At 38.3% G+C, this 26117-nt stretch overlaps 1 protein-coding gene across 1 annotated transcript in view; it reads left to right on the top strand.

Moving 5' to 3' along the window:
• MTUS2 (microtubule associated scaffold protein 2) overlaps positions 1 to 26117 on the top strand; it is a 466747-nt gene that overhangs the window by 268292 nt on the left and 172338 nt on the right. The window contains exon 6 of the mRNA XM_027835276.1: positions 8502 to 8713. Within this exon, the coding sequence (XP_027691077.1) occupies positions 8502 to 8713 (212 nt within the window). The remainder of the gene's footprint in view (positions 1 to 8501; positions 8714 to 26117) is intronic.

Raw genomic sequence — 26117 nt, 5'->3', positions numbered from 1 at the left:
CTTCAAGCATGAAGAAGCACAACCATTTCATGCGTATTTTGCATGTGTGTACATTTTATTTCCCCTCAGAATATAAGCACTCTGAGGACAGGGATATCATCTAGTATAGTACTTAGCACATTTTGTTGTTCAGTTGTGTCAAACACTTTCTGACCCCATTTGGGGTTTTCTTGGCAGAGATACTGGAGTGGTTTGTCATTTCCTTCTCCGGCTCATTTTACAAATGAGAAAATTGAGGTAAACAGGGTAGTAAGTGGCTGAGGCCAGATTTGAACTTATGAAAATGAGTCTTCCTGATTCCAAGCCCAGTGCTGTATCCACAGCGCCACCTAGCTGCCTCTTGGCACATAGAGAGATACTTCAAAAGTGCTTTTGGCTGCTAAGAAAACAAGAGAATTTTTTCTTACTTTTCTAATGAGCTTAAAAGGATAAGAAAAGCAAAGGGTTTAGATAGTTAACTCATGCATAAAATGTTGCCTTAATAGATTTCCCTCTCAGTTTCAGAGGCTGATTTAACCTCACAAGCGTGATGAGCCACTTTAATTGGTGTTGATTCTCAAGAAGCCACTCATATTAAAAAACCCAGAAGCAGTTCAGTTGTTGCCAGAATCTCCTCAAACAGCAGTTTCCCTCTTTCTCGTCCTTTTTACCTGTAAATTATATAATGATGGTTGAATAAGCTCTTGGGTTGTTAGATCAAAGGAACCTTAGAGAATTCAGCTTCTTTTCTTGTATAGAGAAGGAAATGAGGCCCAGATGGGTGAGGTAACTTGCCCACTATCACATAGCAAGCTACTGGTTCAGCCGAGGAGTGGGGAGGAACTAGCGTTTATGAACTGCCTACTATGTGCCATGCACTGCGCTAAATGCTTTATCTATAAGTATATACAAAATATGTCCTTTTATCCCACATCTTATCTCTGCTATGCATCAGGGTCTTAATTATATTTTCATGTACCATAGTCATTAGATTATAAGCTCCTTGAGGGCAGAGACTGTCTTTCTTTTTCTTATTTGTATCCCTAGTGTGTAGCACGGTGCTTGGCACATAGTAGGTGCTTTATAAATGTTTCTTGAATTTAATATTTTAAGTGCTTCCTATCTTAGTGAGATCTTTAAGGACATAGAATATGTCATAGATTCCTTCTGCAGCTTCCACATCATTTTGCACATAATAATATTTGATGTAATAAACTGACCCTATAAGATTTGTCAACCACTTCTATGTATGTTATCTCTTTTGAACCCCTTATGAACAACCCTACGAGGTAAGTTGTATGGGTATTATCATCTGCCGTTAACAAATGATGAAAATGAGGCTCAGAGACATTGGATGTCTTGTCTAAGGTCATATAGCTAGGAAATATTGAAAATGGGATTTGAACCTAGGTCTTTATGACTCCATTCTAAGGCTTCTATCCGTACTTCTTATTGTTCAGTCATTTTGCAGTCATGTATGACTCTTCATGACCCCCCTTTGGGGTTTTCTTGGCAGAGATACTGAAGCGGTTTCCCATTTCCTTCTCCAGGTCATTTTACAGACAAAGAAACTGAGGCAAACAGGGTGAAGTGACTTGCTCAGGGTCACACAGCTACTAAGCGTCTGAGGTCAGAGTGGAACTGAGGTCTTTCTGATTAGAGGCCCAGCGCTCTGTCTCCTATGCCACTTAGCTTCCCATTCCACCCCTAGTACCATGTTGCTTCTCCTTATCTTATTGAATTGAATTGAGTCATAGCATCAGACTTAATGTTAGAAAAGACCTAAGATGTCATTGAGTCTAACCTCTCCATTTTAAAGATGAGACCTCAAAGTGAAATGACTCCCCCAATGTCATACAAGTAACCTTCGTTCAAACCAAGGTTCTCCGACTCCAAATTCTGTTTCCTATGCAGTACTCCTTGCTGATGCTCTTGAGATGAGATGAGATGAGATGAGAACTGTAAAAGTTGAAAGAAAATTTAAGTAAATGTTAATTGAAATGAAATGAAGTAAAATGATTGTAAAGACCTCAATAGGGGAAGGTTAATAATAGTTGACACTTATACAACCCTCTAAGGTTTGCAAAGGCTTTACACATATTACAAACCATCTTCTATCTCTGTCACTTACTACCTATGTAACTGGGTAAATTGTTTAACCTCTGTGCCCTTCATTTCCCCATCTGTAAAATGAGGGAGTTGGACTAGAAAATCTCTAAAATCTTTAGCAGATCTAACTCTATAATGACCTAAATCAAGTGTTCACAGCCTCCAAGGTCACTGCATAATCAAGAACTGCTTATTGATTGGAGGACATCTAGATCAAATCCCTAATTTTACCGATCAGGAAACTGAGGCCTAGAGTGGTTAAGTGACTTCCTTTTGCTTTTGTTGGTAACCATGTTCTCAAGTAGCTAGGTGCTGCAGTGGATAGAGTGCCGGGCCTGGAGTCAGGAAGAGTCCTCTTCACGAGTTCAAATCTGACCTCAGACGCATACCAGCTGTGTGACCCTGGTCAGGTCACTTCACCCTGTTTGCCTCAGTTTCCTCATCTGTAAAATGAGCTGGAGAAAGAAATGGCAAACCATTCCAGTATCTTTGCCAAGAAAACCCCAAATGGGGTCATGAAGAGTCAAACATGACTGAAAGGACTCAGCAACAGCAACCTATTCTCAAGCACCCAGGTTTGCAGCCAAGGAGCCTTTGGTTCTTTTTTCCTTTTCATCACCCTTACTACCACCCGCACCTACCCACACCCATACATACCCACACTCACACCCATACACACCCATACTCACACACACATACACACACACACACACCCATACACACACACACACATACATATACACACACACATATACACACACACACACACATACACACACAGTTCTTTCAGTTCTATACCACAATATTTCAATTATCCATTCCCCTCTATCCACTCATACTGTGACCACCTAGTTTAGACCTCACTACTTCTTATCTGAACTATTTTGATAGGCTTATTAACTAATCTTCCTTCCGTCTCTCCCTTCTCTAACCATAATATTCTCCTTAATGGAGAGGCCTGACCGTATTACTCCCCTGCTCCTAAGGAAACATTTAAACATAAAAAACAAACAGGTATATGACATATCACTCTCCACCGTTAGTGGGTCCCCATTGCTTCTGGGTTAAAATGGGCTCCTTGACCTGGCAATTTAAGACCTTCCACAATCTGGACAACATTTAAAAAAAATAATTTGTCAACAGTGTAGTATCTATCTATCTATCTATCTAGATAGATAGATAGATAGATAGATAGATATAATGGTATGTATAAAATATATATCATATAAATATAAAATATATAAAAGTTATAAAACTACAAATATATATATAAAACCATATAAAATATATAGTGTATATATAATGTTTTTATGAACATGTTGTATTCTGTTCTCCAATAGAATATGAGCTCTTTGAAGACAGTGATTTTTTTTGTATTTTGTATCCCCACCACCTAGAACAGTAGCTGGCACCTGGTAGTGTCTTACTAAAAGCTTGTTAGCAAGAATACTGACCAGTCAGAGATAAGGGTGTATTTTATTTGGAAAAACAAATTTCAAAAGCCTTTCTGCCTGAAGGAGAATAGAAAAGGTACTACAACATCAAGCCCTGAATTACCCTAGTCCCATTTCTAAAATCTTATTTCCTAAGCAGAAACAATGTGATTTGGTGGAAAATAATATAGAGGCCTTTTGCTGAATTCCTGTTCTAAAACTTCTACTTGTTCAACTGAAGTCACTGAACCTCCAAAGTCTCAACTTCCCTGTCTGTAAAATGAAGATAACATACTCCCCAAGTCATAGTGTCCTGAGGTAGGATGAAAGGCAGTGACTGGAATCAGAGAAGCTAGATTCAAACCCACCTCTTGATAATGTACTAGCTGTGTGACCTTAAATAAATAAGTCATTTAGTCTCCCTGGGCCTCAGTTTCCTCATCTGTAAGATAAGGTGGTTGAACTCAGTGACCTATGAGGTTATTTCCAGCTCTGGAGATCTATGATCCTAAGCTTGAAAATGCTATGGAAATATGTTATTATTTAAATTTAAATATTGTTGCATGACCTCTAAAATACCCTAAGAAAGTCTCTCCTTCCAGATTCTAGCCAGAAAGAAACTCCAAGCAATTAAAACTCTCAGAAGGCTGCTGTGTTTGTGTGGTGTCCACAGCCTGGTATTTAGAATGTAGAAGTTGATCTTAAACTGTGTTTTTACGCAGGAGGTGAAATGTGGACCTGATGTACAATAGGTGTCAAAGTAAAGGGCTAAACGTGGTTTTCCCAATCAGAGGAGCGTAATGACCCTGTTGTCAAAGGAAATACCTTGGTAGCCAAGGAAACAGTTTATCCAAAGTTATCCAGGTCATCCACTCCTACTGTATAGTGTTCGTACCTATTAAAGAAGGGGAAATTGACTATTTCTTGTTCTTCCATCCACTAAAAAGAAGTAAATTCAATGAATAAAACACCCACTGTGTTTGTGTTTTTTAACCTACTAAAGCCCAAAGATGACAATATCTGCCAGGGATGTCAGTTAGCTTAAATGCACTGAGCTCAAATCAGGTTTTATTATTTCCTTTATATTTTCCTTTCGGGCAGCTAGGTGGCTCAGGGGATAGAGCACTGAGTTGGAGTCAGAAAGACTCATTTTCGTGAGTTCGAATGCAGCCTTTGACACTTACTAGCCGTGTGACCTTGGGCGAGTCACTTAACCCTGTTTGCCTTGGTTTCAGCATCTGTAAAATGAGCTGGAGAAAGGAATGGTAAACCCCTCCAGGATCTCTGCCAAGAAAACTCCAACTGGGGTCACATAGAGTTGGACATAACTGAAATGACTCAATTATATTTTCTTCATATTTCAAAAGAGATGTGTTCTTCATTATCAGGACCTTAGGCAGCTGGTACAAATTAATTAGATTAATTAAAACACTCAAGTACTTTTAAAAGCACCATAACAATAATCAAATGGCAAACCATAGTCATCAAAGCAAAAATATTTCCTTGGGGATAAATGCCGGCAACCAGTACATTGCTGCCCTCTTGGAGTAACCCCAATGAAGCACTAATCTGACATCATGCCTTGGAGCTCAGCGCAGACAATAAAATGTTTCCTCTCAAGCTGCTTTTTTTCCTGCACTAATCAGCGTCTCTGGAAGAATTAAAATGTAATAATTAACATTAAAATTCGTTTGTATCAGACATGAGTGATTTCTCTAGAATCTGACCTTCCTCGCCTATATGCAGGCAGCAGGAATTCCTGACTCTGCCTTCCTGGCATTGAAATAATCTGAGGCACGCAGGGTGTGAGGAACCATTTCAACCTATTGACTCTTAACTCAAGAAAGAAATCTCTGGTGGACTTTTGTTTTTCTTTTAGAAGAAGAAGGGGAAGCATTTAATTAAAGTCAGCATGTAGTTATCATTAAATCAACAAGCAGAAGTGTGCTTGGATCAATTAAGTCATTGTTTTCTTTAAAGTATGACGCCACTTGGGTATTCTCATCAGTGGAATATATTCCCTAGTCAAGACATGGTGGGGATGTTTTCTCTGCTTACTCGGTCATCCAGTTACTCCCTTCCCCCCACCTATCTTTGTCTTATATCCTGAACACACACACACATACAGGTACACATTATAGAGAAAAGAGCACAGGAAAAGAAAGAGGAGGGGGCAGATATTTGCCACAGTATAGCTGATTATTATGCTATTGGTGTCTGTGTTGTTTCTGCTGGTGTCTGATCTACTTAGGTACAGAACAATATTTATCTTATAAGTGTGAGTTTTAAGTTTAGGGCTCTGTTCATTCTGATCATTATCAATAGCAGACAGCTTACTAACTACATGCTATGATGCAGGATGCCCTGCAAGAAAGTGGGCTAGAGGACAGGTATGTCCATAAAAAGATACCTAACAGTACATTGCAACATATGCCAAGTGGAAAATAAGTGGTACAATTAGTACTCAAGGAACTCATAGGAGGGTGAGATAGAAATTCCTGTGGGTCCAGGTATGTGGAAGTCAGGAAAGTCTTCTTGGAGGAGATGGGATTGAGCTGGACCTTAAAGGAGCAATAGCATTTATATAAGTGGAAAAGAGAAAGGTATCCTAACACCATACTGCAAAGATGGTTGATCAACAACTCCAGTTCAGATCTGGGTTCAGTTACCCATCTACTATCTGGTGTATTTGCAGAGAATAGAGAGTTAGGGACAAAAGCAAAAAGGAGTGAGTATTTTGGGATGCCTCCAAATAAGGGTAGGTGGGAAAAGGCTCGGTGACCTCTTGTCAGAGATGTTGTAGAACAGTAAGGTTTGGGTATAGGCTGGACTAAATGGTCCCCAAGTTCCTCTCTACCTTTGAAATTCTGTAATTCTGGGAATTTGGGGAAAGTGAATTCCCCCACATTGAAATGACTGATCTGAAACTTTCACCTAGAATATCAATATGCAGGAAGAATCTTGGATACATTTCTCTAGCCTACATACTACACTCTGAGGATGGTGCATAATTGAGGACAAGAGAATTTTTTGTTGTTGTTGTTGTTTATTAGTTTGTTCTTTTTAAAATAAGGCTTTGCATTTGAGCTCTCTGCTTGAAATTGCAGACACTGTTTCTGTTCCAGATACTGTTGTCAGATGCTGCCCTGCAAAACTCAATTCAGTAAGCCTTTATGAAGTTCTACTTTGTGCCCAGAGTGGTGTTAGGCACCAGGGACTTAAAGACAAAAACAAGACACTACCCTGCCTTCAAAGAGCCTACATTGTCTTGGGAGGAAATAACATGTACACAGATAGATAAATGAAAGCTGTCTACAAAATATATACAAAGTAATTTTGTGAGGAGAGCGGTGAGAACTGGGAAAATCAGGAAAGTTCTCTTGTGGGACGGGTGCTTGAGCTGAGCCTTGTGAAGGTGGCTAGAGTTTCCAAGAGTCAGAGAGGAGGGAAAGTATTCCAGGCATGGAGGGGCGGCCCTGCGCAGAAAAAGAATTAATGGAATGTTGTGTAGAGGAGATGTTAAGAAGGCGGGTTTGGCTGGATAATAGAATACAGAGAGGGTGTAATATATAATCAGCAAAGGTAAGTTGGAAACAAATTGTGAAATGCTTTTTATTCCAAATAGAAGAGTCTGCATTTTATCTTAGAAGTAGTTGGGGGCTCATCCACATATAAATAATCACCTTCATAGATAGATAGATAGATAGATAGATAGATAGATAGATAGATAGATAATGTGTGTGTGTATATATTTATACTTGTGTGAAAGTTTCATTTTTCATTAAAAATGGGAATTTTACAGAAGTGGAAAGAGTATTGGTGATAGAGTCAATAATCGATTTAACAACTGGCTCTAATCAGTAGCATTTACAATAAAAGAAGCAAGAATTCATTCATTCATTCAGCACGGATTTATTAAGTGCTTACTGTATGACAAGCACTGTGCTAAGCACTTGGAATAATAAGTACACGTATAGAAGCTCTGGTTTGTGGATAAATTGGACTATTCAAAAATATTATTTCCCTTAGTTCAGTATGCACTTTTTAAGTACCTACTATCTAAATATAGTAGGTAAAATTTAGAATTGGTATGTTTGGAGAAAATAGAGGACTTGGCCCATCCTGTACATTGAAAATCGGTATCTCAGGTTTTGAAATCTTCAAGGGGCCTGTTGGATGGGAAAAAAAAAAGTTTGCATATCTACTTAATCCTGCAATTTCTGACCAAAGGAAGAAAGTTGGGGACATAATTTAAAACAAAAATCCATCCCTGCCCTCAGGAAGCTCACAGTCTACTTTTTTTGTTCTAGCATATTCAGATGCCAGAATCAAGATTATTCTTAGTTCAAATTCCACCTTTCCTCTGTCCCAAAGAAAAGTTCTCCTGACCTTGAAGGGGGTTCTCTAAATAGCCCTGGAAAAGGTACAGGGGAAATGTGGTGAATTTGGTGCCCTACTTATTCTTGTATACTTCTGCCCCAAAGATAAAGATATAGAAGCTCAAAGATGAGGGGAATACTTTGAGTCACTTTTGGTTGTTTTTTTTAGTAAATTAAATTTTAAAAAATCATAAATTTCTTCTTCCTACCTCATTAGCCCCTCAGGTAACTGAACCTAGACCATATTAGAGAAGAATGCTCTTTAAACCCTAAAGTATTAGTCAAAGGTAGCATCATCATCATTGTCACATCATCATAGCATTTGCATAAAGCTTTTAAATGTTGACAAATGCTTCCTATATATCATTGCCTTTGATCCTCACAAAAACACTGAGGTAGGTGGCATTATCATCCCTATTTTACATATAAGAAAACTGAGGCTGAAAAGGTTTTAAGTTAAAAAGTTAAACTCTTAAGAGTTAGTATCTGAGGCAGGATTTTAACTCGAATCTATCATGACTCCAAGATAAGTGCTCTAGGCGCTATACCACCTGGATGCCTTACGTTTGTCAAACCTTATTTCATGTGTTTTTCCTTACAGGATACCCAAAACAAAGGGCTGCTGTTCCAAGAAATGGGTTTGCCACCAAACCAGATCTACAGGCCCGGGAGGCAGAAAGACAATTTGTTCAGCGACTGAAGGAAAAGTGTGAAGATCAATCCAAGCAGCTCAGCTATGTTCAGGGAGAACTGAAAAGGGCCATTCAAGGCTTTGAAGTGTTTGCTGTGTCTACTCAACATTTCTTTGGAAAGGTGAGCTCTGTAGTCCAAAACTGGAACATATTGTTAGAGGGACTTGGGATGTCTTGTCTTATTTGGTTTTTTTAATGACTGAAACAATTTCCTGGGAGCCAAGTTATTCATTCTATTAGGGAATCATAGGTGAGGAAGGTTCTCAATCAAGTGTAACTGAGCATACAAGGGTAGCCAATGGTGTCCAGTTATAGTATGTGGGAAAGTTTAAGAGGTGGAACCTGGTATCACAATGCGTTGGGATGAAATAGAAATGTTTGTTCTCAGCATCACTCGTACCCAATTGAGTCTGTCTGTCTTTAGCTGTGGTGTGGTCCGTGTGATACTTGGGTAGCTACCAAGCTTAGAACTTAACCATTGTTTTCAGGTAGATTATAGACCATCTTGACTTTTCTGTTTATACTTTATGGCATCTAGTCTGTCATTTATGGAGGTCGAGATAGTGCCACTTTGGAATTGATTGTGTGACATGGGAGATGCTGGCAAAGGACCACCCAGCATGGCATACCCACATCAAAGAAGGCGCTGTGATGTATGAGCAAAGCAGAATTGAACTAGCTCAAAAGAAACAAAAAGCACAATTTTAGAGAATCCACCCCAATTGTTCCTGTGAAATATTTGTACCCAACCTGTGGTAGAGCATTCCAAGCTCATACTGGTCTGATCAGCCACAGTCAGACACACTGTAACTTGACCCTAACATAGCGATGTCATTTTGGTCCTCTTGGAGAAAGAAAAACCAACCAATCAGTAATGCCGTGTGAAGTCTCCCCTGATAAGAAACTGAGCTAGCCAACTTCATGGTTGATTTAAAGAAGCAAAAGTGGAACATTTTAAATAGGCCTGTAAAATTAGATATCAATCACTTGGGTTCCTTCCTTCACTAATAATGATAATAATAATTGGCATTTATATAGTGTATTAAGGTTTGCGAAATGTTTTGTGTACATAAGCTTATTTGAACTTTATAACAACCCTGTGAGGTAGGTATCATTATCCCCATTGTACAGGTTAGGAAACCGAGACTGAAAGAACTTAAGTTATTTGCCCATAACCACACATTAAACCAGATTCAAACCCAAGCCTTTTTGATGACAAGTCTAGAGCTGACTGGTTAGAACTCTTTGCATAACCTTTTATAATACTCCCACCTCCTCAACTGCCCACCTTCCACTCCTTTCCTCCCTCCAAAAAAAAAAGTCCAAAAGCTTTAACTTTGGGTTTTTTTCTTGTGTAAGTTCTCTATAGAAAAGAGAACTAGCTCTCAGATATGTCATAATGGATGGCAAACTTAGCATATATAGCTAACATCTATACCCTAATACTCAGTTTTATCAGTTCACATCTGGCCTCAGACACTTACCAGCTGTGTGACGCTGCGCAGTTCACTTAATCTTGTTTGCCTCAGTTTCCTCATCTGTAAAAAATAAGCTGGAGAGGGAAATGGCAAACCACTGTAGTAATTGTGCCAAGAAAACACCAAATGGGGTCACGAAAACTGAAATAAAATTATTTCAACCCTCTTTCTTGCTAAAGCCTTTAACCAGAAATAATAACAATGCTAACTGGTTTCAGTAGAATGTAACCTCATTTAGGGCAGGAAACATTTCATTTTTGCCTTTGTGTATCCTCTGAACTTAGCTTAGTACCTTGCCCGCAACAGTTGCTTAATAAATGTTTGCTGAATGAGTAAATTAGTTCAACCATTTCCTTTCTTTGTCCAACTCAGTAGCACTGAGGTTGATGTGTATGTCAAGAGAAGACACCCCCATTATTCACAAGTTACATGAGCAGACCTAAGCACTTGATAATTGACTGAATACCAGCCTCTGTGTAGAAAAACTGACGCAGTTGAAGTGCCAAAAGAGACAGGGTAGCAGAGTGGCCAGGGGGTCAGCCTTGGAGTCAGGAAGGCCTGGATTCAAGGCCTGCAGCTGATGAATCTGGGACCACAAGCGAGTTACGTCACCTCCAGTGCACGGGGGCAACAGGCCAAGGCAGTAAGTTATAAACCAATTCCTGATCTGCGTGAAGGGAGTTTCCTAGAGCCGTGAAATCATAGGTCATGACCATGACCACCACCAACAAAAAAAGAAGAGAAGCCCATGTGGTTTGCTTAGTAAAATGTCAGTGCTTTCATTGTAGAGAAGGTAGAGGATAGTCCTTCCTTTATGCGTGTGTGGATGTGTTTTACGTTCTTGAGCAGAATAGCTCTTTAAGAAATATTTCTAGGCGCAGCAAGGTGGTGCAGTGGGTAGAGCACCAGCCCTGAAGTTAGGAGGACCTGAGTTCAAATCTGGCCTCAGACCAAACACTTAACACTTACTAGCAGTGTGACCCTGGGCAAGTCACTTAACCCCAATTGCCTAAAAAAAAAAAAAAAGAGAGAGAGAGAGAGAGAAATATTTCTAGTGACAATTTAATACTTGATTTTTTCTTTATTAGATCTGTGATTTAATTGGTAAAGGGAACTCCAAATGAAGAAAATCTCTTCTATTAATGCAAATCATCTGGGTGGCGCAGTAATAGATAGAGTGCTGGGCCTGGAGTCAGGAAGACCTGAGTTCAAATGCAGCTTTAGACACTTACTAGCTGTGTGACCCAGGGCAAGTCACTTAAACTTGTTTGCCTCAGTTTCCTCATCTGTAAAAATGAGCTAGAGAAGGAAATGGCAAAGCATTCTAGTATCTTTACCAAAAAAACAAAACAAAAAAAACAACCCAAAAAGGGGTCACAAAGAGTCTGACATGACTGAAAGACGTGAATGTAAATCAGTACCTGGTGTGCAGTTTGTAGTCTTAGGGAGTTGCATGGGCACTGAAAGGTTAACTCACTTGTCCAGGGTTGCATAGCCAGTATGTATCAGACGGGACTTGAACCCAGAACCTCCTGACTTCGAGTACTGACTCTCTGTCCCTCTAGGTGGTACAATGAAAAAGTGCTGGGCCTGAAGTCAGGAAGACTTGAGTTCAAATCCAGTCTCATATTCTCAGTAGCTCTGTGACCCTGAGCAGGTCACTTAACCTCCGTTTACCTCAGCTTTCTCAAATGTAAAAAGGGAATAATAACAGCACTCACAGGGTTGCTGTGAGGATCAAATGAGATAATACTTGTAAATAGTGCACAGTGCTTGGCGCATAATAAGCACTATGCTGCTGTTGTATAGTTGTTTTCAATCATATTCAACTCTTCATGAGCCCATTTTGGGGCTTTCTTGGCAAAGATACTAAAGTGATTTGCTGTTTCCTTCTTGAATTCCTTTTACAGATGAGGAAACTGAGGTATACTGAGTTAAGTAACTTGACCAGGGTCACACAGCCGAGGCTGGATTTGAACTCGGGTTTTCCTGACTCTAGGCCTAGAGCTGTATCCGCTGCACCACCCAGCTTCCCAATAAGTGATATATAAAAGCTTATTCCTTTCCTTTCCCCCTGCATCACAAGTAACTTAATTATCCAAAGGAAAATAGAATCTTTCAGCAATGGTTCAATAGTAATATCTATGTTTTTTCTGAATACAGACAAGGATTTTTCATTCCCTTATACTAATCACAAAGTCAGGGCTTAATCCAAAGGGACTCTTGTATCTGACAAACTGAAATTCTGGCTTGTTCAACCCTCTTCCCCACCTCTATAGAGTTCAGGTACACAGGGTGTGGCATGTGTGGAGTCATTCTTTTGCTCAGTTAACGCATTGCTTCCTCCATGGCATGGCAGGTTCAGTGGGCCAGAGCTTGATTCCTCTGCAGCATTACACAGCTCTTAAATCAGAGACAAAGCATCCTGGCAGGTGATTTATCAGCTTTCCCGTCAGGCTTCCTCACTTCTAGAATTGTACTCCACATGACGTTTTAGCAAGATGGATGATGGACATGGATTTAGTTTTCTTTTCACTAAATCATAGCACGCCGCTCCAGACAGGCCTCCTGAATGATCTCGTCATTCAGCCTTTCAAACTGTTCCTTCTTCCCTTTGTCTTTGTGATCTGTTACAATCTCAGCAGCATCTCCTCTTGAGTTCTTCAACCCAGGCCCAGGAGAAACAAACAAGCAGGTAAAAAACAGGTGTCTGCAGTTGGGTAGAATGAGAAGTGATCTTCAGGGGTCTTCCATGGTCCTGCTGCTATTTAAGATGATTGAAGAGAGCCTGCAGATGATACCCTGTTGGACAAGGAGGACGTGTGGAGCTACGAGCGCTACATCAAGGAAAAGGAAGGGAAGACAAATTTCCTCAAAAAATCAGGAAAGTGGGGGCAGCTTGGTGGCACTGTGGATAGAGTACTGGTCCTGGAGTCAGGAGGACCTGAGTTCAAATCTGGTCTCAGACACATGATACTCGCTAGCTATGTGACCCTGGGCAAGTCACTTAACCCCGATTGCTTTGGAAAGAAAGAAAGAAAGAAAGAAAGAAAGAAAGAAAGAAAGAAAGAAAGAAAGAAAGAAAGAAAGAAAGAAAGAAAGAAAGAAAGAAAGAAAGAAGGAAAGAAAGGAAAGAAAGAAAGAAAGAAAGAAAGAGAAAGAAAGGAAGGAAAGAAAGGAAGGAAAGAAAGAAAGAAAGAAAGAAAGAAAGAAAGAAAGAAAGAAAGAAAGAAAGAAAGAAAGAAAGAAAGAAAGGAAAGAAAGAGAGAGAGAGAGAGAGAGAGAGAGAAAGAAAATAAAAGAAAAATCAGGGAAGGGATCAGGAATGATCCTAATGCAGTTGATAAGGGCTTGGGCATAGATTTAATACCCATCTGAGAAGGTCAACTGCTGGATGGCCATGGGCTTCATTCCTAACTTTTTTTTCTTTTCTTTTTTTTTCTTTTTCTTTTTATTCTTAGGCAGTTGGGGTTAAGTGACTTGCCCAGGGTCACACAGTTAATAAGGGTTAAGTGTTTGGTCTGAGGCCGAATTTGAACTCAGGTCCTCCTGACTTTAGGGCCGGTGCTCTATCCACTGCGCCACCTAGCTGCCCCTGAAATTAGCCAGCTGTCTCATAAAGCATATCAGTTATAATGTTAAGAGATTTGTTATCTTTGTGTATAAAAAACTCTACATTTAATTCTATGCCTAAGGAGGAAAATGATGATGCATTAAAATGTCAAGTGAAACAATGGAAGACGTGGATAACGAGCTATTTCATTTCAAAGCAAGCATGGTAATTAATGAGTTCCCTAAACTGGGACATCTCCCCTCTTCAAGTATCCGAAGGTCACGGACACCAGGTGGTGGCCAACTGTTCTTTACAGCCTTCATCTCCATCTCCATCATGGTGTAAGGAAAAACAAAATAAAAATAGATTGCATCTTGAAAGGTTTAGATTAGCGATAAAAATGAACCATATTGATAATCAGCGTTAAACAAGGAAATGAGTCACCATTCTTTGGTTGTGTGATCTTCTTAAAATTATAGAGTTAGAGCTGGAAGGGACGTTCAAAGCCTCATTTTATACAGGAGGAAACCAAGACTCAGAGTTAGGTGACTTACCCAAGATCATAGAGGTCTGGTCCCCTGGGAACTGAACTTTGATTCCAAACTCCTTGCTGTTGAGTCCCTCTATGCCTGAAAACCTTTCACCTCTTGCATTTTCCCTCTTTCTGTAGAGGACACCTCTATTTTTCCAGTCTCCAGGGTTTATAATCTCATCTCCTCTCTCTTTCTCAACCTGCATATCCATTCAGTTGCCAAATCTTGACGTTTCTAACTTCCTAACAACTTTTGCCAACTGTCCCCTTCTCTCAGCTCATACGACCGCCACCTTGGTTTAGATTTTCGTTATATCTCACCTGGTCATTGACTTCCTTCATTTAGGTCTGTCAACTCCAAACCATCCTTTACTCCAAAGTGGCTGTGTCACTCCCCTACTCAGTAAACTATGGTAACTCTCTATTACCTCTAGGGGGAAAAAAACCATAAATTCCTCTGTTTGGCTTTGAAATACTTTACATTTTCATTATTTATTTCTCCTCTTTCAGTACTCTACAATCTAGTCAAATTTCCCTTATTGTTCTTCATAGTACTCTACCTGGAATGCCCTCCCTTCTCCCCGTAGAATCTCTTACTTCTCCCAAAACTCAGTTTTTCCATGAGGTTTTTATTGATCCTCCCAACTGCCCTCTCTCCCCAAACCACCCTGAATTTATTCTACAAATACTTATGTATGCGCTGTTCTCTCTCTTGATAAAATGTAAACACCTTGAGAGCCCAGACATTTCATTTTTGTGTCTGTGTCCCCATCTCCCAGCACAGTGCTTGGGACAGAGTAGGCACTGCGTATGTACTTAATAGGTAAATACTTGGTGATTCATTGTCATCTAGGATTTTTTTCCCTAGTTTGATCATGCTATGGATAATCAACACTCATTGTCTGCCTGGATAATGAAAATGTTATTTAGGCCACATCCAAATTTTACAGAACAAATTTGACTCTGTGACCTCATTTGGGGTTTTCTTGGCAAAGATACTGGAGTGGTTTACTGTTTCCTTCAGCTCATTTTACAGATGAGGAAGCTGAGGCTGAAAGGTTAAGTGACCTGCCCAAGGCCACAAATCAAGTGTTTTGAGGCAGGATTTGAACTTGGTTCTTCCCGAGTTTCAGTCCAGCACTTTGCTTACTGGTTTCATGTTAGCAAATCTTCCCTCAAAAGATGATTTTTTCAACACCACAGACTTTCCAAAGAAAATGATCTCAGCCTTTAAAGGCAGTTTTCAGAAGACTTCCAAAGAGATTTTGAAAAATGGCAGCCTCTTTGGAATAAATCTATATAGGCTTCAGGGCGACTACTTTGAAGAAGGCAGTTGGATGAATAAGTTCTAACACATCTGTTAAATCAATGTCTTTACAGTAGTCACAACTTAAAAAGTGAGTAACATTCCCTAGTACAAAGTAACCGTCACATCTGGGCTCGACTCATCTTTGCATCTCGTGCATTTGGCATTCTCAGCAGAATTATGGACCCTGTCTTATAATCTCAGGTAGGAAAATTAAGGAGGGAAGTATTAGAAAAAAGATGAGTATGTCGACTAGGAAAGAAGAAGTCATGGGGCAGCTAGGTGGCGCAGTGAATAGAGCTCTGGCCTTGGAGTCAGAAGGACCTGAGTTCAAATCCAGCCTCAGACACTTAACATTTGCTAGCTGTGTGACCCTGGGCAAGTCACTTAACTCCAATTGCCTCACCAACAAAGAAAAGAGAAGAAGTCATGAAAGAAGCCATGCCAGCAGGCTGGTTGTTGTCTTGGACAGGCTGGAGAGAAATACTGGTCTGAGATACCTCCCAACAAGAGGGATTACCTTATGGAAATTCTGCTTTTGCCTGATACCCTATAGCCCATTAGATATGTGGATGTCTGCCAACTACCCAAACTGAAGTGTGGGAAGACCGAAAGAGGCTTAATCTCAGCCTAAAAATTTCTTTTTTGAAATTCTGTGTGTTTATGTGTGTGTGTATATATATATACATATACATACATACAAACATACATACCTATACATACATTTATATGTGGTCTGAAAGTTGACTTTTAAGTCAAGAACCCCCAACTAGAGTTCACTTTGCATCTCATGTAATTAATAGGAACATTATGCCATTTTTCACATACCAAAAGAGGCAGTGCCAGCCGGACTTGAATCCAGAAGGACCTGGGTTCAAATCCCAACTCTAATACCTATTGGCTGTGTGCCCCTGGGAAAGTTATCTAACCTCTCATTTCTCTAGGCAACTCTCCAAGATGATTATATTACAGAGAACAGGCTGACCTGAATTGATAAAAGGGAGTTTCTTCACTTGGGAGGAGATTATAAAAATCACACATCTGGGCCTTATCTTTATCCCTACTTGTACCAAAAGCTTCGATGTGAGAATAAGAATTATATAGAATGTAGGAAGAATAAAAATAGAAAAATCAAAATATATATTCTATGCCTGAAATGCTCCCCTTTTTCACCTCTGCCTCGAAATCCTTGAATTCTTTCATGACTGTTCAAGTCTCACCTTCTGCAGAAGGCCTTTCTGGGTCCCCTCGGAGGTTAGTGTTTTCATCTCTGAGATTGCTTTCTATTTACTTTGCGTTTGTCTCTCAGTAGGGTGCAGGGGTGTGCTGGAAACAACTAAACCTAGCTCTAGAGACCCATTTGTTAAATTTTTAGTATGAACAAGTATGCCTCTGAAATCAGAAAATGCCACAAATCAGAGTGTGATTTAATGTTTCGTTAATTGTCTAGACTTAAGAAAATAATGGAGAAAATAATGAAGATTAAACCTAAAAGTGTGTTGTGGGTACATTTTTTAAAGAGCCGATTGTTAAACATTTACCAGCACATCTCAGCATGTATCTAGTTATTTTTACATTTCCCTCATTAAAATTGGAGCTCCTTCAGGGCAGGGACCACGTTTTTGTCTCCTTGTACCCCCAGCACTAAGTACAGTGTCTCACATATAGTAAATATTTAATAATTGCTTGTTGACTTTACATAATACAAATATACATTCATATGCATCTATAGTAGGCTAAATATGTGATTTCATCATTAGGCGGAATACCTGGTATGGAAATTCTCACCATTAATGAAGATCAGCAACTGGTCTATAACTTAAAGTCTTAAGGAGTTACCTAGGACATTGAGAGATTAAATGACTTGTCCAGGGTCACACAGCTAGTGTATATTATAGGCAGGTTTTGATCCCACATTTTTCTGACTCCAAGACTAGCCTTCCATCCACTATGCTAGCTATGTCTCATTATTTTATATTATATGATTTATAGGATCTGTTATAAAATACATATAATTATAATAGCTAGCATTTATATAATCATTTCCAGCATTTATGTAGCACTTTAAGGTTTGTAAAATACATTACAAATATCTCATTTGATCCTTAGAACAATCCTAGGATGGAGGTGCTATTATTATCCCCATTTTACAACATGGGAAACTGAGGCAGATAGTAGTTAAGTGACTTGCCAAGGTCACACAGCTAGTAAATGTCTGAGGTCCTGTTCATACTCAGGTCTTATTGACTCCAGGTCCAGTCACCTACTGCCTAAGAATGTTTTAAGTCCAATGTTTGGCTGCTGTTGACAAGCTTATAGAATATACAGATGGCATTGGGAATACATTAGAAAGACAGTAGAAATCTATGAGAAGAAAGCAGAGTGAAGAATGTAACATTCACAATGACTACCACAATGTAAAGGGATAGAACAACCATACTACAAAACGTCAGAAAATTAATATTTCAAAATTACAAAAAAACAAGCCTGAGCCCAAAGAAGAGATATAAGATGTACCTATTCCTTAAAGTGGTAGGGACTTTGTTGGTGTGGAATGTTACATATATTTTCAGATTTTTTAAAAAATATATTAATCAATTTTGCTGTTTTTTTCTCTTCCTATTTTAAAAAAAATATTTGTTATATTGGATGACTCTCAGGCAGAGGAAGAGATAATCAGACTAGAAGAAATTTTGTTGATATAAAAACAAAAGATATCAATAAATATGTATATATTTTAAATCTATAAGTAGTCATGAATGAAGGGGGGGGAAGTCTAGGAGGAAAAAATAGACTAAAGGCTAGATAAAAACTGTTATTTCCCATTCTGTGAATCTCCATTTCTTAACACAGAATTGCCATGAAAATTGTCAGCTGTGATACAACACTTCAGCCAGAATTAGGAAGGAATTCTGAGATGTCGCTTTTAAGTGCCAACACCAAGCTGGCACTTGCACTATTTCCCAGCAGGTCTGGCCCCTGGGCATTGCATGAACAGGCCGACCACAGGCTAAGCAGATCTGCTGTGAGCTGCAATTGCAGAACTCTGTGTGGTACATTAATGAGTGTGATTCCCAGAGACTCTCACTTCTGCTGGTTAAAGTTGAATTTTTCATCATCTTCTTACTGGCTGGTCCTGGGGAAATCACATGTGCTTGTTGACCTACTCTTGAGCACCCTCTAGTGGCTGGCAGGCATATGACCTAAGTCATTGTTTCAATATTGTCCAGGTACCCATGGCTTTTACAGAATAAGAAATAGTTCTGAAAAAATCGTACAGGTTAACTTTTGGCATATCAGATTCAACTGGCTTACATTGCAAATAAGGGAAGATTTTGGCTTCATTTCTGATTCATCTTTAATTGTGTGTGGCTCCTACTGTAACGAGGTAGTTTGATTGGAATGAAGAAAGCATTGAATTGGAAGACAGAAGATTTGGGTCAATTAGTTAATTAGTGTTTATTAAGCACCTACTATGTGCCAACCCACCCCTTTCTGGAGGTGGAAGGTCCATAGGAGTTACTGTTTCAATGTATTGATAATCAGTTATGCCGAGTTCTTTCTTTCTTTCTTTTTTCCTTAAAAATTGCTATTTGTAGGGGCAGCTAGGTGGCACAGTGGGTAGAACTCTGGCCTTGGAGTCAGGAGAACCTGATAATCCGGCCCTACACACTTGACACTTACTAGCTGTGTGACTGTGGGCAAGTCACTTAACCCCAACTGCCTCACCAAAAAGCAATAATAATTTTTTTTTTTAAAACTGCTATATGGGATGGCTCTCTCTGGGAGAAGAAGGGAGAGGGGGAAGGATACTGGGGGATAACTATGGTGAAATAACAAAACATAAGTGATCAATAAAAAACTTATTTTAAAAATGACGAATGTAGAAAGGAACCAAGCTAATATGAATAATAAAAATCAAGGGAGTATCTTTTTGAGATATTGGTAATGGCAATATACATTAGCAGGAAAATGACTGAAATAAAAACTAAGGATTCTAACTCTGGCCAGGCAACTAACTTTCTATATGACAAGTCACTTGATTTCTCTGGGCCTTCATTCCCTCGTTAAAATTAGGGGATTGAATTACAGGGTGATCTCAGGGCCCATTCAGTTCTGAGATTCTATGATTCTAAATGAAAGACACTATGTTAGACTCTACAGAAATACTTCACAGAGGGGGATGAGTTTAGAAGGATAGTTAGGATTGGAATTGAAAGAAAGAAGCAGAGAGAGATGAGATTGGCATTTGGAGCAGAGGGAATGGCATTCACTTCAATTTCATAAGAGTTTATTAAGCACCTGCTGTGTGCTAGGCATTGTGGTAGGTTCAGGGATAAAATGACAGCAACCCGTCCCTGACCTCAAAGAGCTTACATCCTACCAGGGGAAAGCAGCATAAACACAAGCGAGAGATAGATACAACTATTTATAAGGTATATAGACAGTGTTTTCATGGAAGAGAGAGGAGCTTTTAGAATTGGGGTCATTTGGAAAGATTGTGTGTGGTAGGTCAGTCAGGAAACATTTATTAAGTGCCTACTATGTGCCAGGCACTGTGCTAAACACTGAAAATACAAAGAAAGGTAGAAGACAGTCCCTGCTCTCAAGGAACTCAGTCTAATGGGGGAGACAACATGAAATCAACTATGTCCATGTAAATGTTATACAGGATAAACTGAAAATAATCCACCCAGGGAAAGTACCATGTTCCACTTTCCTCCCCCTAGGGACAACGAAGGAGGTAACCCTTGAGCCGATCAATATTTGGTAAGACTTTTGATTACACACATAAGCATGTACTTGCATACATACATGCATACATGCATATTCTTATGCAGTCTCACAGAGTTGTTAGGAAAAGGATTTTTTGTTTTTAATTGTAAAGCATCATATGTTTTTTGTTCTGAATTAGTCCAGTGGATTGGATAGAATCTGGCCTCAGAGTAAAGAAGACCTAGTTTCAAGTTTGGCCTCTGACACATACTAACTGTGTGGTCCTGGGCACAGCCCATCAGTGCCCCTACCAACTTTCTAAGACTATAAGTCACAAAATGATAGCTACCTGAATTGATAGAATGAGTTAATTCACCAGGGAATTAGTTCCTTTTACCAGAGAAGTCACAGTTTTGAACACAAACAACAAAATATAGCACGTAAGCACAATGACTTGCACAGAGTAGGAACACAGTACTCAGCGCAGTACATAGTAGGCACTTAATAAATGCTTATTGAACTAACCATAAATATTCCACTTTGAAAGAATAAATCAATGAATGAACATTCATGAATGAGGAAAGAATAATTTTATAATTCTAACAAGTAAATATATGATATGATGTGATATGATATGATATGATATGATGTAATATGAAATCAGCCCTTCTTTTAACTATTTGGTAACCTCTGCTCTTCAAGGCTGTCACATGCTCTGTTGGATCAGGGAACCCCAGTAGTGGAAACATGCTAATATGGGACTCATTTAGTATGAGTCATGGACCAAGCTGGTCCCTCCAATCTTTATAAGCAAGAGAGAGAAGCCTTTGCTTTCATTAGTCAACAAAGGCTTTTCAGAACTCTACACTGAACAAAGTTCACTAAATAATGATTGTATCCATGTTATTCTTTTTAATAAGGTGCTTTCATCAATAATAAAATTGACGATTTAAAAGGAATAATGATTTTTTTGCATTGCTTCTATAAACAGCACTCAGAAAAGATTAATCTTCCTGTGGTCATTTAGCCTCAAATAATTAAAGGATATTTTTTACATCTCATGAGCCCATAGGTCAAAATTTCTGGCAGTATTATTGGATAATACTGAAGACTATTAATATGGAGAACTCAAGATGAATTAAAGTTATGAATCTTCTGTTATGAAAGGTTCAGATTTATTGTTGTTCTGGGAATGTGTCCTCTGGCCCAGAAGCAAAATTATCTTTACAGAATGATGATCTTTAGGTCTCTGGACCCTAATTAGCACAGAGAATTTCTGGGCAGAATACCTGAAATATCATAACATTCTTATTACTGAGGTGCAGGAAGGCTTATCATGTCATGCAACCCGTTAAAATTACAAAGATCTACTAGGATGGATCAATAGTGGGATTTGGAAAGGGTGAAGTAAACATGAATAAGAAGTAATTGCAGCCCAAGATAAATGAGAAGATAGTGAGAGAGCATTTTATGTGACTTCACCTCTCCAGAGCCAGATAAATTTCAGTCACCCAATCAACATTTATAAAGCATCTACTATGGGCCAGGCAATGCGCTAAGCACTGGGGATACAAAGAAAGGTAAAAGACAGCTCCTGCCCTCAAGAAGCTTACAGTCTAACAGGAGAGACAACATGAAAACTACTATGCACAAACCAGACATATGCAGGACAAATTAGAGATAATCAACAGAAGAAAGTTAATAGAATTAAGGGGGGATAGGAAAGGCTTCATGTAGAAGGTGGGATTATAGTTTAGACTTGAAGGCAGCCAGGGGAACCAGAAAGCAGAAATGAGGAGGGAGAGCACGACATGGGGGACAGTCACTGAAAATGTCCAGAGTTGGGAGCGTCTGCTGTGAGGAATGACAAAATCAACACTGGAGAGCGTGGAAAGAATTCAGAGGTATGATTGCACACCAGCTGGAGTAATCTTGGAGGACATATGGAAAACAACAGAGGTCCTGAAAATCTGGAGAGGGAAAAAGTTACCAGTTTTCAAAAAGAGGATAAAGGTTAGATTCTAAAAACCATAGCTCAAAGGCCACCTCCAGTAGAACCATAGAACAAAAGAATGTGAGAAAAGGAAGCAGTGATTACTAGGTACCAATGTAATAATTACAGCAAACCAGTCTCACTTAGTTTTTTTTTTTTAATTAGAAGAATGTAGACACAGTGTACCTAAATTTCAGCAATATGTTTGTGATGCCTTGCATATAATAGGTGTTCAGTAAATGTCTGGGGCAGCTAGGTGGCGCAGTGGATTCAGTGCTAGGCCTAGAGTCAGGAAGACTCATCTTCATGAGTTCAAATCTGGTCTCAGACACTTTAATAACTGTGTGTCCTTGGGCAAGTCATTTAACCTTGGTTGCCTCAGTTTCCTCATCTGTAAAATAAGAAGGAAATGGCCAGTATCTTTGCCAAGAAAACCCCAAATGGGGTCACAAAGAGTTGGACATGACTGAAAATGACTGAACTGAATTAGTAAATGTTTGGAGAATTGTTGATGGATATATCTTTGTGAACAAGATGAAACAATGAATTAGAATTAGGTAGAATTAGGTGAACACAAAAAAGAGCTTTTTGTACAATAGAGTGCCTTAAATTTTATCTTGTTCAACAGAACAAGGGCAAAGATGTAAAAGGAATGCTTAGCAAATTTGCGGATGACACAACATTGAAAGAGATAACTAATACATTTAATGACAGAATCTGAGAAATAGAAATTTAATAGGGAAGCTCTGTAGGCTTCCTTCCAATTCCTACAATGACTAATGTGGGAATTTTATTTTGCTTTACTATACATATTTGTAACAGGTTTTGTTTTTCTTACTTTCTGAATAGGTGGAGGGAAAGAATTCAGAACTGAAAAAAAAATTAAATAGAATTTAAAAAAATCAACTGCATTAATAGAACTTTTTGTCAAATTCAGGTATATAAGTACAGAATGAAAGAAACATGGCTGGAGAACAGTTCATATGAAACAACTTAGAATGGTTAGCAAAAGCTCCAATTTCAGTGTGCTTTAACTGCCCCCCAGAATAGCATAATCTTTTGATCAGCCTATAATTTCATCAGTCTGGTGAGCTAATACAGAAACTGCTGCTACCAAAGCCTATCAGTAACTGCTAAAAAAAATTATAGATTTAGAAAATTACCTGGAGTACTGAGAGGTTGACTTCCCTGGGGTCACTGCTAATAGAGGTCAGAGGTGAGACTTGAAACCAGGTTCTCTGGATTCTAAAGCTAGCCTTCTATTCACTGCCTCTGTGTGTGATATTTTTAAAATTTATTTATTTTTAGTTTTCAACATTCACTTCCATAGGATTTTGAGTTTTAAATTTTCTCCCCCTCCCATTTCTTTCCCCCACCCCAATGGCATATAATCCAATATAGGTTCTGCATATACATTCATGTTAAGCATATTTTCCCATTAGTCATGATGTAAAGAACAATTAGAACTAATGGGAGGAGCCACGAGAATGAAGCAATAAAACAAAACAACAAAGGAAAAGGAGAGCAAATAATATGCATCCATCTGCTTTCAGACTCCATAGTTCTTTCTCTGAGTGTGGATAGAAATTTCCATCATGAATCTTTTGGAGATGTCTTAGATTCTTGCATTGCTGTGAAGAGTCAAGTCTATCAAAGTCAGTCATCCCATAATGTGGCTGTTACTGTGTACAATGTTCTCCTGGTTCTGCTTATTTCACTCTGCATCAATTCATATAAGTCTTTTCAAGTTTTTTTGAAGTCTGCCTGCTCATCATTTCTTACAGCACAATAGTATTCCATTACATTCATATACCACAACTTGTTCAGCCATTCCTCAACTGATGGGCATCCCCTTAATTTCCAGTTCTTTGCCACCACAAAAAGAGCTGCTATACATAGTTTTGTACATGTGGGTCCTTTTCCCATTTTTATGATCTCTTTGAGATACAGACCTAGAAGTGGTATTGCTGGGTCAAAGGGTATGCACAATTTTGTAGCCCTTTGGGCATGTTCTAAATTGCTCTCCAAAATGGTTGGATCATTTCACAACTCCACCAACAATGTATTAGTGTTCTGATTTTTCCCACATCTTCTCCAACATTTATCATTGTCCTGTTTTGTCATGTTAGCCAATCTGATAGGTGTGATGTGGTACCTCAGAGTCTTTTTGATTTGGATTTCTCTAATCAATAGTGATTTAGAACATTTTTTCACATGACTATAGATAGGTTTAGTTTCTTCCTCTGAGAACTGTATCCTTCAACCATGTATCAATTGGGGAATGACTTGTATTCTTATAAATTTGACTTAGTTCTCTATATATTTTAGAAATGAGGCCTTTATCAGAAACACTAGTTGTAATAATTCTTTTCCACTTTTGTACTTCCTTCCTAATCTTGGATGCATTGGCTTTATTTGTGCAAAAACTTTTCAATTTAATGTAATCAAAATTGTTCATTTTGCATTTCATAATGTTCTCTGTCTCTTGTTTGGTCATAAATTCTTCCCTTCTCCATAGATCTGAAAGGTAAACTATTCCTTGCTCTTCCAGTTTGTTTATAGTATCAATCTTTATATCTAAATCATGTATCCATTTTGACTTTACCTTGGTATAGGGTGTAAGATGTTGGTCTATGCCCAGTTTCTGCCATACATTTTTCCAGTTTTCCCAGCAGTTTTTGCTAAATAGTTATTTCTTATCCCAGAAGCTGGAGTCTTTGAATTTATCAAATAGTAGATTAGTACAGTCAGTGACTGCTATGTCTTGCATACCTAACCTATTCCACTGATCCACCATTCTATTTCTTAGCCAGTACCAAGTAGTTTTGATGATTGCTGCTTTATAATACAATTTAAAATCTGGAACAGCTAGGCCACCTTTGCCTACATTTCTTTTCATTAGTTCCTTTGATATTGTGGACTTTTTGTTCTTCCAGATGAATTTTGTTATTGTTTTTTCTAGCTCTATGAAATAATTGTTGGTAGTTTGATTGGTGTGGCGCTGAATAAGCAAATTAATTTAGGTAGAATTGTCATTTTTATTATATTAGCTCGGCTTACCCATGAGCAACTGATATTTTTCTAATTATTTAGATTTGACTTTATTTGTGTGAACTCTCTGTGTGCTATTAAAGCACAGTATTCATAACAAGGCAGGACACTACCTTCCATCGTCAACTCCCATCTGCAAAAATGTGGTTAGTTTGGGAACTTTTAAGCTTGAGAGGAACCCATGAAATTTATTCAGAAGTCCATGACTGGGATGATGAGAGTACCATATCACCCAAATGATACTTGAAGGTATTGTAATATTTAGCATAATGAGAATGAGGCATCACATGTATCTTCAGATATCTGAAGAGCTATCAGTAGAGGCACTGGCTGGCCTGTGATGCCCTTTCCCAATGTTAATGTTCTGCATAATTACTTTATCATATTTATATATTATATTGTATTATGTTATATATTAAATATGAACATATAATAGGTTATATTTATATATTATAGTTTATATACAAACATAGTATATTTATATATTGTATAATAAACATAATTTAATAAGAATATAGTCTATTGTATTAATATATGATTATAATATAATTTAATATATTTTAAAATATGATCATATATTATATCACATATTTGAACATATAATGTATGATATTTGCATATTATGCTATATATCTAAATGTATTGTGTTTATATATTATATTTTTGTACATAAGATATAATATATTTTATATATCTAAACATATAATATATTTATATATTATATTTATTTATACCACATTCTGTGTAGTTCCAGAGGATAGGATTAGGACCAATGGACAAAAGTTATAGTGAAGCAGATATTGGCCCAAAATAAGGAAGACATTTTAAGCAATTAGAATTATTCAGAAATGGAATGAGGTGGTGTGATACATAGTGAATTACCTGTCCTGAAATTG

This window comes from Vombatus ursinus, unplaced genomic scaffold (genome assembly GCF_900497805.2).
Source record: "Vombatus ursinus unplaced genomic scaffold, bare-nosed wombat genome assembly UNPS02014813.1, whole genome shotgun sequence".
Taxonomy (NCBI): domain Eukaryota; kingdom Metazoa; phylum Chordata; class Mammalia; order Diprotodontia; family Vombatidae; genus Vombatus; species Vombatus ursinus.
This window is presented reverse-complemented; position numbering and strand designations above follow the sequence as displayed.